This window comes from Beta vulgaris, chromosome 6 (genome assembly GCF_026745355.1).
Source record: "Beta vulgaris subsp. vulgaris cultivar EL10 chromosome 6, EL10.2, whole genome shotgun sequence".
NCBI classification, from domain to species: Eukaryota; Viridiplantae; Streptophyta; class Magnoliopsida; order Caryophyllales; family Amaranthaceae; genus Beta; species Beta vulgaris.
Genome location: NC_079207.1, coordinates 62,704,706 through 62,722,182, shown reverse-complemented (window position 1 = coordinate 62,722,182; position 17,477 = coordinate 62,704,706). Strand labels below are relative to the sequence as shown.

The 17,477-nt window shown below is 32.9% G+C and overlaps 1 protein-coding gene across 4 annotated transcripts; it reads left to right on the top strand.

The window, feature by feature from the left end:
* The first annotated feature begins 1,698 nt into the window (after nucleotides 1-1,698).
* LOC104908471 (cyclin-D1-1) lies at nucleotides 1,699-8,160 on the top strand. 4 transcript variants are annotated; one of them, XM_019247058.3, is made up of 6 exons: nucleotides 1,699-2,124; nucleotides 4,400-4,486; nucleotides 6,246-6,359; nucleotides 6,502-6,703; nucleotides 7,221-7,354; nucleotides 7,482-8,160. In XM_019247058.3, the coding sequence occupies exons 1-6, from the start codon at nucleotides 1,897-1,899 to the stop codon at nucleotides 7,719-7,721; spliced, it is 1,005 nt and encodes a 334-aa protein (XP_019102603.2). In that variant the 5' UTR covers nucleotides 1,699-1,896; the 3' UTR covers nucleotides 7,722-8,160. The 4 variants fall into 4 exon arrangements, with proteins under 4 accessions (XP_019102603.2, XP_019102605.2, XP_019102604.2 ...); XM_019247060.3 differs by having other exon boundaries at nucleotides 1,705-2,124; nucleotides 6,261-6,359; nucleotides 7,482-8,158; XM_019247059.3 differs by having other exon boundaries at nucleotides 1,705-2,124; nucleotides 7,224-7,354; nucleotides 7,482-8,158.
* The last annotated feature ends 9,317 nt before the right edge of the window (nucleotides 8,161-17,477 follow it).

Genomic DNA, 17,477 nt, shown 5'->3' with positions numbered 1-17,477 from the left:
GATTGCCTAGCATGTTTTGGTTTTTGCCTTCCTCTATATACTAGAGCCTGTTCAATCATCTTTGAGACACAAAAAAATTTCGTCTCCTAAACATTTATAGTCTAATTCTTCTCTTCTCTAGACATTATTCGAAGTGTTTTCAAACTGTAACTCTATACAACATCGTAGGAGCAGATGAGCAGTAGTCGTGTATCTCTTGATGTTGGTTGTGAAGAGCCTGTATTACATAACGGGAGCAATTCAACTTTAGGATAGTGCGAGTTCACGCTGTGGCTTTTAAATAAGTTTATTATAATTGTTCTACTAGATTTAGTTCCTACATTTAAAAAAATAAATAAGGTAAGATGAAGTCATTTGTAAGTAAGAAAAAACTTAAGGATTCCTTCTTACAAACACCAATAGATTATCACCTGCTGCTCGATTTAGTTTCTACATATATATTATCCTTTCATACATAAAATACTTCTACACAAGAAATATATTGAAATATATTCTAACAGTGATCGTGGTCACTTGTCATTATTTTATTAATTTATCGTCTAAAAAGTCATAGTCTACATTAGACATTAGACATTAGACATTAGACATTAGACAATAAATAAAATACTATAATTAGTTAGTAGCAGGAGAGGGACCATTGAATTGATATAGGGACCATGAAATTGGTATAATGCTCTAGCACCCATAGAATGGTCTGCCTATTGAGCCACGCGACGCAAGCAAGAACATTTATTTATAATACTGTAGTAAGAGAATAAGGAAAAAGGAGGGGGATGAGGGGTTTAGAGGAGCGTCCTACGTTTGGCTCTAGCACGAAAAAGCAGGAATAGTGAAAATAACCCAACCAAATTTAGCACTGCATATTCTTTGCACTTAGTGTGAAACTTAAGATAATGACACAACATAAAGCCAAACAATTCCAGCCTCTCTCCCCACCACACCACTTCTAGTCAAGTACCCTTTTTTTAACTACTAACAGTAACTTTTTTTTTTTTGTTGCTTCTGATGTGTTAAGCATACCAATTGGGACTGATTAATCAAATAATCTTCGCTGACAAATTTGTAATCAGCACATGCAATCTATTTATTTATTTTATAAGGTCCCTTTTTTTATGGATTGGGAGAAATTACAATAAACTGAACTAAATTGAATTGGGAGAAACAAAACTGAACCGGGGAAAAGCTAAACATGAGTGACAAAGAATGTCTGCAAGAACTAAACAACGAGAAACTAAACTAAATGAAACTAACAATAAGTCCAAAAAAACAGGGCCCAAGAAGAAAGGTTTTATTAAACCATAACTTTTTTAAAAAATAAAAATCTAAAGTGACAACGAGAAACAAATCTTCACTACTAGCTAGACCAAGCAAATCAATATATAGTCCTCGTAGCACCAAAAAAAAAATATATAGTCCTCGTGCTTGCTTTGCTTGTCCTTGTACTAAAAACAAATCAATAATAATAATTATAAAAGGTTATCTAATCATGTTTATTGATGTTGCTTTATTTGTTTCAACGATATCCTTTTCAATATATCATATTATGTCGATACCTACTAAAGGCAAAATTAACAAGTAGAAGAAATAGTTTAGTTTAATTCAATCCAAAAAAACAAAACAGTATTATTAGGTAGACGGACACAGATGGTACGATAGACTAAGAAAAATCTAGAAAACGGAACCAATATAGCAATGTCAACAAATCTACGGGAAATATACTTGTAAATTTTGTTAAAGTTCATAGCAGAAGGTAGACCAATATTCTGGTATAAATACACGATGAGATTCACATACAATCTTCACCAGCTCCCCTCTCTCTCTCTCCTTCTCCTATCAATATTCAATACTTAAAAGTTAAACATGGAAGAATCGTAAACCAGGTAGGGCTCAACCACCATGTCATTCTCGTACTCCACTTGCTTTCCCGACTTACTTTATTCCGAAGAATCCGGCGACGTTATCTCCGGCGGAATATCCTCATCGGTTGAAAAGGACGAGTCGATAATCGCCGGATTTATCGAAGAAGAGCGAAACTCCGATGAAGGCGTTTTGGATTCTTCTGCTCTCTCCTCTTCACTTCAAGATTCTTCCGCTCGTTCTCGCTCCGTTGCATGGATTCTCAAGGTAAAAAAAAAAAATACTACTATCAAATTAAGATATTGAGTTATTTTGATATGATTTGGATTTCCGATCATCATTCATCGGACACTTACCGGTGCACCAGCTATTAGGGCCCTCTTGAAGATTTTGGGGTTCCGGTTCGAACATGAAAATTGAACCTCTAAATTTAGAGAAAATAAAGATGAAAAGTTGAAAATCTAAAGATAAATTATTGACAAATTTATTAAGGGTGGAAAACAAGGGTGATTTCTTCAAATATAACGTAAATTTTTCAAAATAATATATTTTGGAGCCTCTATAATTTTGGGATCTGTGCTGTTGGGCTCTTTGCACAACCTCATCTACCCTCCGCCAGTTATGGCGGTTGTGATTCAGATTTCAGAATTCAATCTTACTCTTCCAATGCCCCACGTTTTAGTTTGCTATTCAAAACTAAAAGAAATTTGGTGGATCTGCTAATTTGAGCCGTGCGTATAAAAATTACAGTAGTAGTATTACGGAGGATGTGGCGGCGCGCCTTAGTACACTTTCGTTTTTTTTTTTTAAAAAGTAATATTGCGTACACCAAATATGCCATAAACTTATTGTTAAACCAATTGAGTCATTCATTTTACGCTCAAATATATCATGTACATAGTAAAATTAATTTTTGCTCATCTAAAACTACTCTTTTTATAGTATAATTTACACATTTAGATTATTTATAAAAAATTAACTTTAGTATACCATGCTCATAGTATACTCGAGCGTATGTGTATTTTAAAATTTGTACGAACAAGTTTACTAATCAAAATGATCAACTTTTAAGTGAGTCATTCTATGTGAGCAAAAGTGATCCATTAAAAACAAAAACTACGTTGTAAAAAAAAATAGCAAATTACTTTAATTTTTTTTTAACCTTAAATAGGTCATTAGCAAACATAAAGATATTCAATAAATGATTACATATTACACTAATTGATTTTTTTTGTTGTTTTTTAACGGTATTTTTTCATTTTTCATAAGGTTCACATATATTTATCTTATACTACTTATGTTTTCTTAATTGCAATAAATGCCTTTTTGCACAAATATTAAGGAAAGAGGAAGAAACGAAGATAGAAGTTGATCCAATTCCAATGCTTTTTGCATGTGGGCTAGGTAAGTGATAATAAGATGGTAGAAGTGTCGCAAAATCTTTATGAAGAAAGAAAATATTGCATCTAAATAAAAACACCTGAAGATGAAAATTGTTGCAACTAAAAAAAAGTAGGATTTTTTGACAACTAGACAATACTATTATATCTTTATTATATTTTCATACTATTCCATCCTTTTTGTTTTATTTTTCTTTTACGCGCTTCATACACAATTTTAATCATTAAAAGCTTTCCATTAATGCATATTATGTATTATAAATATTTGTTTATGATTATTGAAAATAAACATGGTATTAACTATATGATAACTAATTCTTATATAGTATCCCTCCATTCCAAAAGAATTTTCCCATTTCTCCCTTTTTGTTGCCAATGCATGTATATTAATATCTTTAATCACATATTAAAAATTTATAAGAGTATGGTTTTCGTAGTGTATTTATTGAGACGAATCAAACAAGAAACTATGTTTTTCCTTGTACTTGGAAATAAGTTAGAGGATTCCCTTTAATTATAAATAGTGTCAATATTGAAAATGAAAATATCTTTTTAAGATATAGAGAGTATTCATAGATCATAGAGAAAGTCATTACAACTTTACAAGTGTATGTAATTTGGAATTAGAGAAACGGTTTTGGTTCAAGCCTTGAATTGGAAAGATAATGAATTCAAATTGAGTAGGTTAGGAGGAAAATAGTAACAAAAAGTGTTTCTTCTATTAGGTGTTTAGTTAATCAATGAAATATTAAGCATTTAATATTTTTTTGATAAGATAATAATTATTAGTCTGACCATTAATTTTAGTTTAACATAAAAAGTTACTACCTCTGTTTCATTTTAATTTACACACTTACACTTTTTACGAATGTTAATGCAAAACTTTGAAGATATGTATCTTTAGTTTTGTATTTGTAAAAATTATAAAAAGTACATATTAATAAAATACATATTATGATGAATCTAACAAGATCCGACATGACTAAATTTTCATCCCATATAAATCACAGATGATGATCAAAGTGAAATTTGTGAATAATGTAAAATATAAAAGTGTGTAGATTAAAATGAAACGGAGGAAGTATTTATTTTGATTGAATGACTTTAGACTTAGTTTGTTTTTATTATTGTCATGGAAACAGGTGAGAGCGTTCTATGGTTTTGAGGCAGTGACAGCATACCTCGCTGTCAACTACTTAGATCGCTTTCTGAGTTGCCATCATCTACCGGTGAGTCTAAACATTTATATCTGCTGTATAAATGGTTGTTATTGAATATTCAAACATGACTATTTTTTGACTAATGGAGTAATACTAAAAGTGGGACCTATCTTATAATTGAAGTACTTTCTTTGCTTTCTCTTTTCGTCCTGAATTTAATTTCCCCCGCTCCTGTTATCTGTCTCCCTTATGCTATGCCCACTCCTGAAATGAATTTAAGAGGATGGCGGATGACTAGATTATTCATGGACAAAGAGCTAGCTACACACCGACCCTTTATTATTCTTTAAGTCTTTCTGGCCTATCACTCAAATCCCATAATACATAAGACGTTATATACTCTACTTTTTTTTCTTTTGAGGGAACGTTATCCTTCATCCGCTTTATAATACTCGCTACATTTTTTATTGTGGGAAATTTTACATTACTTGTTACATTTTTTTTGGGCAATAAACTCTCTCTTTCTCTCTTCTCTCACATGGGTCTCTTTTCTTTTTACTCGATCTCTATCTCTATCTTCTTCAAAAATTGTCTAGGAGTCCGTAAATTGAAAAATATAGCGAGTAATATGAAACGGATGAAGTATACTGAACTAAATATACAATATATTTATGAATTATGATGGACAAATATTTGAAACATATTACATCCATCTCTGGAGTATTATGGAATTGTTAGGACTATGTGGGCATGTGCTAATAATATCAATCCTTCTATATAGTTACTCAACTAGTCCACTTCATGATATTGATATTTGACACAGAGAATCATATGGAACCTCAATCGTAGAGCTTCCATCTCCCTTCAAAAGTTCTACTTAACTACTAATATTACTATCATGAGTAGGAAAAAATTACGCGCGCGTATCAATAATTTATAATGCTACCTTAATATGAATTACATACGTTATTTAATCCTTACACATATGGTGATTCTACCTTGTCCTTGTAAGTAATAACATACAAGTACGTAATGACGAGCCTTATTATAGTTTTGAATGTTAGCTATAGATTTTTGAAACTAATTAATAATAACAACGGCTTCGTTGTGAAGATGAATTTTTAGCTTGGTTATGAAATTCCATAAAGCTCATTAAGCTCCCTGTAGCTTTTATTATTGTGATCAATTAGTGACGAGGTTGTAATGGCTTCCTTGTAACTTTTGGTCTTTCCTTTATAGGGTCATTTTAATAATATCTCAACCTAAACTATAAAACACAGGGTTGTGGAATTATAAACTAACACACGATTTCTAAATTTGCAATGGTCGAATTGATAGCTAGAGCAAAAGTAGTTGGCGACAACGTAAAACTATAAGGTGTGAAAAACTTTATTTTTACATCAACATACACCCTTGACCTCAGTGTAGGTCCCTTGTTGTATGAGCGTACAAAGAGTCAATGTCATATGGTTGTCACGCACTCAGACATCCCTGCATGTCTTACACATCGCTGATAAAAGTATCATACATAACCATATATAAAAAAAAAGTATTATACATTCATACCAGTACTTTTTGGTTAATCTAATAATTTGTAATTGAACTTACATAAAGATGAAAGATGACATGTTATCATTGGTGCAAATGCAATTTAGGCTATTGTTGGTTGTCTTAAAAGATCTTTATTGATTCGTTGTCTTAGACATATAGTTATTGATCAACAACGTGCAAGAGCAAATGAACAACACCTTCCATAGAAGTAGTTAATAATTTTGCGTTTTTTTCAGAAAGGCTAGTTGTATGTTTGTACCTTACTATTGACACAAAGCTTTTTGAAATGCAGCAAACAGGTGGGTGGCCATTACAACTTTTATCGGTTGCATGCTTGTCACTAGCTGCCAAGATGGAGGAACCTCTTGTTCCTTCCTTGTTGGATCTTCAGGTCACAATCATAATTTTCTTTCCACTTATATCTACAAAATTCTTTCCAGCAAATTCTGTTACCCAAAATCAGTCCTTTTCAACCTCTATTATTGACAATTAACATAGAATTAATCGCAAATTAATCATTATTGAATTATTAGGTGGAAAGTGCTAAATTTGTTTTTGAGCCAAAGACGATTCAAAAAATGGAACTTCTTGTGCTTGGTGTTCTAAATTGGAGATTACGACTAGTTACACCGTTTACCTTCATTAGTTTCTTCGCTTACAAGCTTGATGCGACGGGATCTTATGCAGGCCTCCTAATAGCGAGATCAACCAATATTCTCCTTTCTAATTTACATGGTAATTGCATTGATTTATACAGTAATTAAGGCCATAAGCTCATTAGCTTAATTTCTTGTTACATGTATGTTCCCTTTGGTTGGGCGTAAAATATTTTCAGTGTAAAATGATTTTCATGGAAAACAATTTGCAATAGAAAACACAATTCCAAAATTAATTTTCCGTTGTTTGGTTTAATGTAAGAAAAACGATGAAATGAAAGAAAAAGTAAGGAGGTTGTGAGAAGAGTGTACAAGAGATACAAGAAAAAGGGAGGAAAATAGTTTTCCCTTCATTTTGAAGGGAAAATGGTTTTCCATCATTGGGAGTGTAATTTTACTCCAAGGAAAAATAATTTTACACTGCTTTGCCAACCAAACAATGTAAAACTAAAAATAGAGGAAAACAGTTTTTCAAAAAAACTTTTTACGCCCTACCAAACGGAGAACTGTAATAAAAAAAATTTAGGAGAAGTTGCAAAAGGAAAAGGAGTTTGATCAGTTTAGAATGTTGGTTGGCTAATGGCTTATGCGTGTAGCAGAGGGCAGCTTTCTGGAGTATTGGCCATCAAGCATAGCTGCAGCTGCCATACTTTGCGCAGCAATTGAAATGCCAAGTTTGTCCTTTGTCACCCTTGAGCATGCTGAGTCATGGTGTGATGGGCTGTGTAAAGTAAGCACATTCACTCGTTATACAATCCTCTGACACATATTTCTCCCTTCTCTACCCTACTTAATGTTTTTTTGCCAAAATTCTACACAAAAATAATTTTTCCACTATTGGTAAATGGTAATTGCAGGAAGAGGTTGAGAAGTGCTACAAGTTAATGAAACAGTATGTGGTGGATCATAGCAGAAGGAAGTCCATTAAAGTGATACCACAATTGAGAGTAACAGCACAAATAATCACCAAAACAAGACCTTATAATAACGACTCATCTCAACCTTCATCTTCCACCTCCTCATCATCACCTTTTTCTAATAAAAGGAGAAAATTAAACAATTACTCACTGGCTCATGATGATGATCATGATGTCTAGAATCCTCAAAAAAAAATAAAGATAATAGGAATAGTTTTTATTTTTTTAACTTTTTGAGGCTTATTCTGCAATGCCATTGGATTAAAAAAATGGCGTTTGTAGACTCCCAAGGGTATTGGGAGTTTGTCTAGTACATTGTATATATAGAGAGAGAAAGAGTGGGAGTATTGGAAGTGGGGAGTTGATTATGCAAATTCAAAGGTTGCATTGATTAAAAGAAGGAAAATTTTCCTTTTGTTAGCAGCCTAGCAAGTAGCAAGGGAGAGTTGTGGAGTCCATATTATATGTATAGGTGAGAAAAATTGAAGCTTGTGTAAAAAATATATACTTCCTCCGTTTCGTTTTAAATGTAATAAATGAATGTTTTATATCTCACAAAAAAATATTCATTTATTGCATTTAAAACGAAACGAAGGAAGTATTAAGATGTTTGGTCTTTTTGGGGGGGTGGGTGGGAAAAAAATCCACCATTAGAGTGATGTGTTGCATACTTTTGGATGGGATGTGGCTTGTGCGTATGTTTTGCTTCTTCGGCGGGAGAAAATTTGCCTCAAGCATTAAAAAAAAATTGTATTTTTGTTAATGTAATTCTAGTTGATCAAATGTGTGATGGTCACACGTATAGATTTTTTTTTTTTGCCCCCCTAAGATGTTTATTAGACTCCTTGTTTTTGGTTAGGGAGGAATCATGAATCGATTCTTTGTTATACGTAAATGGTCTCAAAAGATTGTGGCCAACAAACATAATGTAAAGGTCCTAGAGGGAGGGGACTTTTTTTGTACTAATAATAAGTTTGTATTTGGATTCATTAATATGATGTATATGTTTTCTTTGTTTCTCTTTTCTTGAATTTTCTCTACTTTTCTCAACTGAAAAGCATGTGAATCATTATTGATTATTTCAACTTTTGTAGCTTTGTAAATTCTTTGTTATTGCTTTTATTACCTTAACGGGGCGTTTGGTATGAGGGATTGGAAGTTTGGGGATTAGAGGATGTGATTGAGAATGGGAGTTAGAAGGTGAGAATTCATTAAATATATCCCAATCCCTTGTTTGGTATGTTAGTGGGATTATGTTGGGAATATTATTATCCCATGTTTAGTATGAGGTACTTATGTAGGGAACATATTGCTAAATTACAAATTTACCCATTTCATTATATTAGCTATTTAACTCATTGGTGAAGTATATTTTAATGAAGGGTAAATTCGTTTTCTAACATAACCAAAAATAATCCCCTCCCTAATACCTCCCCCCATGTTTTATTTTGATGGGATGGGGGGGTTTAATCCCATTCCTCTTCACATGGGAATTTAGATATCCCTCCAAACAAACATGGGATATCTACCCATGGGGTTATAATATCCCATTCCCACCCCCTAATCCTCCTAAACAAACACCCCGTAAGGACCTATTTTTCGTTAAAATTTGGTAGAAATACTCTGATTAATATATCTATATATCTATATAAAACAAGGTTCAATTGGCTTATGTGTCAAGCTAATGCTCATTTTGCCACATGTCATCACTATACTTATTCTTATTCTTTTAGTGCCACGTGTACAATGGATCAATTACAATCTTATAAATTTGGTAAGTTTAACTCAACAAATGGAATTGCTTTACAATCATATTATTTACGGCACAGTTGCTAACTAATAGTAAACAATATTAATATTGATAAAACTTACCATTTTACATTACCATTTATGTAACTTATCAAAAAAATAAATGTTATTATATAAGATGTTCATGTAATCACGCCCTAATATAAACTGATTTTCTTCCACTTCTTTCTTTACACGAAAAATAAAAAAATTCAAATGAATCTCAAATAAAAAAAATAAAACTACCATGTTAGCACAAAAACAAAATGGCGTTACCGTAAACAAAAACAAAAAAGATGAAGTTTACTACAAAAATTTAAATTCATAAAACCCTAAATATTTAACAATGGAACAAACTTATATTGTCTATTTATTTTTTACTAACTTTAAAATTATTGTGTCACTCACCGGTAGAAATCATCCTTATTTCAATAATCTTAATTCTAAATTTTTTTTTTTGATGGGTAAATTTTTAAATTCCTAATTGACAGTTATACTACTAATATATTGAATTAATTTTCACTAACTGTTAAAACTTAGAATCTTAATTTTTTCAATAAATTTCTCACTCACTAATTGTAGTAAATTACAAAATTTTCAATACATTGGCATATTGACTATTTCATTCCAACCTTAGCTTATATTATTGATTTTTCTCACTCACTATTATCAATTTTAAGAATTACTCCATCCGTTTCCTAAAGATCTTCCCTCTTTCCGTTTAAGAGTGTTTCCAAAAGATCTTCCCTCTTTTACTTTATTCCTTATTTGGCAAAACAAATTTCCCTATTTACCCCCTCATGTCACTATCATATGGTCCACCATTACATTATTAATTCAATTTTACTTCCTTTCTCTCTCCTACTTTAGCCCCTTTTATTTGTTTATTTATCTTAACCCCTTTCTCTCTCCTACTTTACTCACACCATTCCCCACACAATTTGATTTTCCTTGGTATCTGTAGGAACAGTAAGTGGAAAGATCTTTAGGAAACAGAGGGAGTATAGGACTCATTTTAGTATTATATATATATATATATATATATATATATAATATATATATATATATATATATATATATATATATATATATGGAAACATAAAATCAGTTCAATTTCATCATAATTAGTCAAAAGCAAAATTTTTTTAAATGAACTTACCAAATGATTTCAATCTATATTGACCCATTTAGAAAATTTCTTCAAACTCCATATCAATCCAACTCCATATATTTGCGGTTTTGCATGCGGTCTTTAAATCTTCTTCACTTTGTAGATCGAATGATTCTACACCTTGGTTGTATCAAGGAATTATAGTAACCATGCTTCAAATGCAAAGAACATGGAGATCAAAGGCTTAATTTCTTCATGAAACCCACATGCATGAGTTTTATATTTGTTGTTGATGCAAAAATCGATGACTTGGAGTATAATTTTGATGGATAATTTGTAGGTTTAAAGTATAAAAAAAATGTAGCTAAGAGAGATTTGCTAAAAAAACGTAGATAAGTTGTATGCAATAATCGGTAATAAGATAGTTTTGGTTCTAATAAGTTTTAGAATCATCTAGGCGTGGGTTGTAATAAGATAGAGATTGTATAGAGAGAGATTTAGAATCAATTTATGGAGAAGATGATGTATGTAGTTGTAATAAGAGAGATTGTATGATATTTTTTATTAATAGTTAGAACACATAGTGGACTTAGAGCATTATTTTATAACCAAGGGCCAAATTGTTTGAAGCATCATTATAGTAAAGTGGTATGTCTTATTTATGGAGAATACAAAATTTGAAGCATTTTGATTGTGTCCAAATATAAGAAAATATAACTTTTACAATCAAAGTTAATCTTTAAATAAACACTATTTTACTAGCTTCCATTTCACTCTTTTTCACTAAAGGAAAGAACTTACCACTTCAGATATTCAAATGTGTAAAAAAATTATATGGACTTGGCCCACACTAAAATCGTATGGATCTATGCTAATTCATGTTATTTATTAAAAAAAAGTCACTATATAAAAAAATAGATATAATATCTGAGTAAATATAGATTGTAAAGTTTGATGATGTGGAAAAAAAACTGCAAAACTTTGCGCTAGCAGACATTGAAGCTAAGCTACAAAGCAATGGCAGCACATTACGTAAATTCAGCGAAATGCCATATCCTAATGATCTTATCATAGAAGACGGCAAAACAAAATGATAATGGACGAGCTTTCCTATGACCGAGGGAAGTTAGAAGAGGAGTTCCAGCGACTGTTTCAAGGATTAACAACTGAGCAACGTGGAATTTACAATGAAATTATGTCAGCTGTATCACGAGGAAAAGGAGGGTGTTCTTTGTATATGGATACGGAGGAACAGGTAAGACGTATCTTTGGAGATTGTTGTGTGCCTCATTAAGGCGTAAAGGAGATACCATTTTGCCAGTCGCATCAAGCGGAATAGCTTCTTTATTGCTTCTGCGCGCGAGGAAGAACTACTCATTCTAGGTTTGGACTCCCGTTAAATGTTGCTGAGAATCAACATGTGTTGGCATTAAGCCAGGCTCGGAATTAACCAGACTCCTTATGAAGACAAAGTTAATCATATGGGATGAAGCTCCCATGATGCATAAATACTGCTTTGAAGCTCTAGATAGGAGTTTAAAGATGTTATGCAGTTTGTGAATCCTGCAAATCAAGATATCACATTTGGTGGCAAGGTTGTAGTTTTTGCTGGTGATTTAAGAAAAATATTACCCGTGGTGCCTAAAGGAAGCAGACAAGACATTGTCTTCTCAGCAATAAATAGTTCTTACTTATGGGACTTTTGCCGAGTACTTAGGCTGACAAAGAACATGCGCCTTACAACAGGTTCAAGTAATTAAAATGTTGATGAAATTAGAGAATTTTCATAATGGATACTCAATGTTGGAGATGGCTAAGTTGGAGGGCCAAATGATGGTGAGGCCGATATTGAAATACCCCATGAAATGTTTGTAGATGGGGGACATGACCCTATTGCGACAATAGTAGAAAGCACATATCCTGACATAGCGGATCACATTTGGGAACCAAGTTATTTTCAAGAAAGAGCTATTCTTGCTCCAACCAATGAAATTGCTGAGACGGTTAACGATCACGTGTTATCTCAATTGCCAGGTGAAGAAAGAATTACTTGAGTTCAGATGCAATTTCAGTGGAGGAAGGAAATTTTGGAATTCATGAGATGTATTCAACAGAGTTCCTAAATACAATTAAATGCGGAGGATTACCAAACCATAGTATACGACTGAAGGTTGGAGCACCAGTGATGCTCCTAAGGAATATTGATCAAAGTTCTGGGCTATGTAATGGCACAAGATTGGTCGTTAAGCACTTAGGCGATCGCATTATAGAGGCTATTGTGGTATCTGGTAGTAATTTGGGCAATAAGGTCTTCATTCCACGAATGACGCTGACTTCGTCAGACTCAACAAAATTTCCCATCAAGTTCCAACGGAGACAATTCCCTTTGGTTGTGTGCTTAATGACAATCAATAAAAGTCAAGGACAATCACTTTCGCATGTTGGCCTATATCTTCCTCGGTCTGTTTTCAGCTACAGACAATTTTATGTGGCCGTATCAAGAGTTACTAGCAAGAAGGGTTTGAAAATTTTAATAGTTGATAAAGAACGTGGAACATCAAATGTTACCACGAACGTAGTGTACAAAGAAGTATTTCAGAATGTTGGTTAAATACTCTTATTATTAATGTTACTCAATAATTAATTTTTATTTTCATCCACTTTGTTGACATGTATTTTTTTTACCTCAGATTTTCATGATTTATATTGCATGCGAACTTTAAGTGCTTCAAAATATGTTGCAACAATATTTACAGATATTACATTTGATGTACACAATTATCTCAAAAAATAAACTTTCCGTGCATTTTTGCACGGGTTAAAAGCTAGTTGTCTATATATATGTTTGATCGTTACTCGTTAGTATACTTTTACAATGATTCATATGGTTAAGATTACTTTCTAAACAAAAGCAATGAGTATGTATTGGAATAATTGGATAGACAATAGTTATGACATTAATATTATTGCCTAATTGATAAAGCGGTATTGTTTTTTGAATGCTATGATAAAGTAGCAAATTGATCATAGATATATTTGAGAATACAATTACTCTTTTAGGGTGGTCTAATTTCTTAGTTAGGGGTGATTATAGAAATTACACCATTCAATTGAGGGTCTTTTTTTTTTTTAATTTTCTTAATTAGGAGTAGTTATGGAAATAGACCTCTTTACTTAAAAAGTTAAAGTGGTTTTCGGTTAAAGTTCCACTAAGGGTCGTTTGGTTCAAGATATGAAATGGAAAGGGAATGGATACAAATAGAGGAGGAAAACGGTAACAAAAATGGTTACCTTTATTGAGTGTTTGGTTCAAGCCAAGGAATGGAAATGAAGGACAATCATTGATTTCAAGCAATGGATTTTGTTACTTGAGTGGGAGAGAATGTAACAAATTGGGAGAATTCATTACCATCAAGTAATGGTAAGGGATTGATGAGGGGCTGAAACAAAAAAGAAGAAAGACAATTGATAATATATTAAAAAATAGTGAATCAAACCACCCGTAATTTTTCATGATAGGCGAGGTCCATCACAAAAAATGATGTGAAATTTGACTTCTCGGGTAATAACATGATCTCATCTACCCTAAATCTAAGGGCAACTTTAATTTGCTTCCTCAATGCCGATTAAATACCCTATAGAATACCTTACCTATACTTCATATGACTAACCGATCAAAGGACATGCACGTACATGAATACATGAATACATGATACATATGTGATACTATCAGTATTATTAGAGCACATGCAATGTAGGCCAGGTTATTTACATGTCTAGTACCCCAGTGGACATTTATACACAATAATGTGTATGTTACGTTGAATGATGTATAATTATCCATGATGGTGACATCCAACTCGTATGTCTCAATGTTGCTCATGTTAAGGATATAACATGGTCAATGTGAGCTTCCTCGTTTAAATCATTGTCACCATTTCTATACCTAAGTACCTAACATTGCATATCTAAGGTTAGGTTATGATGAGGCTAGTAGTTTGGTGCTAATTAACACAAGGTATATATTCTGATTTAAAAAAACTTGTGTAATTGGTACTCCCTCTATATTTATTTATCTTTCCTACTTTGACTTTGCACGTTTGTTAATGTACTAATTCTACATTAAATATCTTTAATTATTTATTAGTAAAAATTATAATAATTGAATATTAATAAAGTACTCATTAATTAAGACGAATCAAACAAGACCCCACATGACTATATTTTTTCTTATATATTGATAAAAATCTAGATTCTCTCTAATTGTGAATAGTGTCAAAATTCTAAATGAGAAAGATAAAAAAAATACAGAGGGATATGAATATAGAAAGAGTTTAGTATTTTTCCCAAATTTAATAATACTTATCTATATCGACAAATTTAGCATATTAAGTAATTCTTATTTTCAATATAAATTGAGTTAAGAAGTGAAACCATAAAGTTGTGACTAGGCGGATTCAACTTCATCCATGGTTGAGTCCATGGTGGTGCATCCCCTATTCTTTCAAGTTTCAACAATTAAGTAATACTTCCTACGTTCTTTTTCTATTGCAACAATTACCATTTTAAATACTGTTGGATTATGTGAATCTCCATGAGTGGAGAGATTTCTATTGATCATTATATATACGGTTACAAAAGGTCAGTCCTAACTGTGTTAGGAAACCTAACATAATAGGAAATATTTACATAATAAATACTTCCTCCGTTTCAAAATAAGTGCAACATTTGTATAGTGTTTACTATTCACAGTTTAAACTTTAATTAGCTTTGGTGATTTACAGTTTAGGAAAAACATAGTCATGTGGGATCTTGTTAGATTCGTCTGAATGTGAATTTTTTAATATCAACTTTTTATAATTTTTAGTTATTGATAATTGAAGATATTAATGGTTAAAATAATGCATTGGCAAACGTGAAAACAAGAAATGTTGCACTTATTTAGAAACGGAGGAAGTATTAGAGCTGATCATTTTGGCCCGTCCGGTTTTGGACAGAATTTTTTGCCCCAATCCGATTTTTTTTTGCTTTAGGCGGGCTTTGGGCAAGCAAAATATGACTTTTTAGTCTATTTTTTTTGGCCCGACCCGGTTTTGGCATGAAATAGCGGGCTTTGGACACAAAATTTTGGCCCGACCCGGCCCGACCCATGATCACTTCTAATAAATATCCTAACCATATGAAGAGAAATATTTACATATATTCTCTATCACACCCTCGCAATCGAAGCAGGAGGACGTCGTATGCTAAGACTGGATATGAATTCCAAGAATAGTGGTCGTGGCAAGCCTTTCGTGAAGATGTCAGCAAACTAATATCAAACTGGAACATGAAACACCCAAATATAACCAATCGCAACCTTTTCCCGAACAAAATGAATGTCCATCTCAACATGTTTGGTGCGTTGGTGCTGAACCGGGTTGCCAGAGAGTAATAACGCTAACATTATCATAATACACAATAGTAGCTTGCCGAAGAGGGCAATTAAGCTCAAATAAAAGATTTCGGAGCCAACATGCTTCCACAACAACATTAGCAACGCCTCGATATAGGTTATTTTCTGTGTTTTCTCTTTTCTCTATTTTTATGAAATCATTCAGGTATTATAAAGATAGCTCAGGATCAATTATGTCAAGGATGCTCCAGGAAGGCTGTGTCGAAGCGACTTTGTATATATTTGGGTTATCTACAATACTCTGTATATATGGGTAGTATCTATTGCCTAATGATGTTCATTTGCTTGATTAAGAGGCCATTTTAGGCTGTTATTTCTTAGTGGGCCATAACCCACAGGATTAAGTTATGCTTCCGCTGGCGATTAAGGTTATGTAATTTGTCGGGGCGTTACAGAGTGGTATCAGGGCCAAAACCTAGCCGGAAGTGCGGAGTATTAGACTTTGCATCGCCTAGGTATGATCCTTTGGGAATTTAGATGTTGAGGAAGTTGAGGTTAATTTCGATGACTAAGAAATGATAAATAGAGCTTGAGATATGAGGAATAGGATTGTGGATGCCCTTTTTGAGTTTAAGTGATTAATCCTGGACCTAGTTGGTCTTAAGTTATATGATTATATGATTGTTATGAAGTATGCAATGTTATGTGATTTTTAATAGTTTTCAATTGATATTAACTTTTACGATTTGAGTTATCAAAAGGCTTTCAAACAAGCTAAGATCTCACAAAATGTTTTAGTTAAAGTTCACTGCCACCAAGTTTGCCCGTTTTGTTTTCTTTGCTCCTCGATTTCGCGAGTCGATTTGATGCGGGGATACAAAAGATGATGGCGGAATGGAGGCTGGATATCTAACGAGGCCATGAAAGCTTGAGATCTTGGTTTTATTTAAATGAGTTTAGCTTGTTGTTTCATCGACTAACTTATTGCAAGTTTCGAGAACGAAACTTTTTCGAAGGGGGTGAGGATGTAATACCCCGAACTTTAATTTCATTTTATTAATTACTAATTATGTTTATTAGCGTAATTACGTTCTAATTTTCTTTAAAATGATTATGGTTAAGATTATTTTCTAAAATAAATATTTACTTTAGTTATTAGGAAAAGCGATCCAAATTATGATAAATGATTTTATTTACAATGTAGTCAAAGTTAAAACGCTTAAAAATAGCAAAGTTGACTTTTTGACATCCAAAGGCAATGAGAAAGAAAAAGGAATGAAGGGAGCTGTTGTTCAGCTTTTCCCAAACCCACGGTCAACACCCACCACCCACCTCTTTGTCCCCTACTCTAACCTCCCCTTAAATGAACCACCACTCATCATCTTTCCACCTCCTTTCTTGTCTGATAAAACTTAGCTATAAGAATGCATGCACTAAGCCTCGAAAATCACAAGTTCAACAACACAAAACCCAGAAAATTTCTTCTTTCTCTCACTCCTCTTTCTTCACGGCACCAACCCGCCAACACCGGTGCACCACCTGCTTGGTGGCACAACTGGAGTGCCGCCCAGATGCGCTGCACCACTGCAGCTCCACCGCGACGCGACCCCCTCCCCTGTTGTTCAGTTGAGCTGCTGCTCCA

Bases quoted from the DNA above. Each gene is read 5' to 3' on its own strand.
- LOC104908471 (XM_019247058.3), top strand. From the start codon at position 1,897: ATGTCATTCTCGTACTCCACTTGCTTTCCCGACTTACTTTATTCCGAA. The intron at 6,704-7,220 runs GTAATTGCATTG...TTATGCGTGTAG, and splicing joins TCTCCTTTCTAATTTACATG to CAGAGGGCAGCTTTCTGGAG. The intron at 7,355-7,481 runs GTAAGCACATTC...TGGTAATTGCAG, and splicing joins GGTGTGATGGGCTGTGTAAA to GAAGAGGTTGAGAAGTGCTA.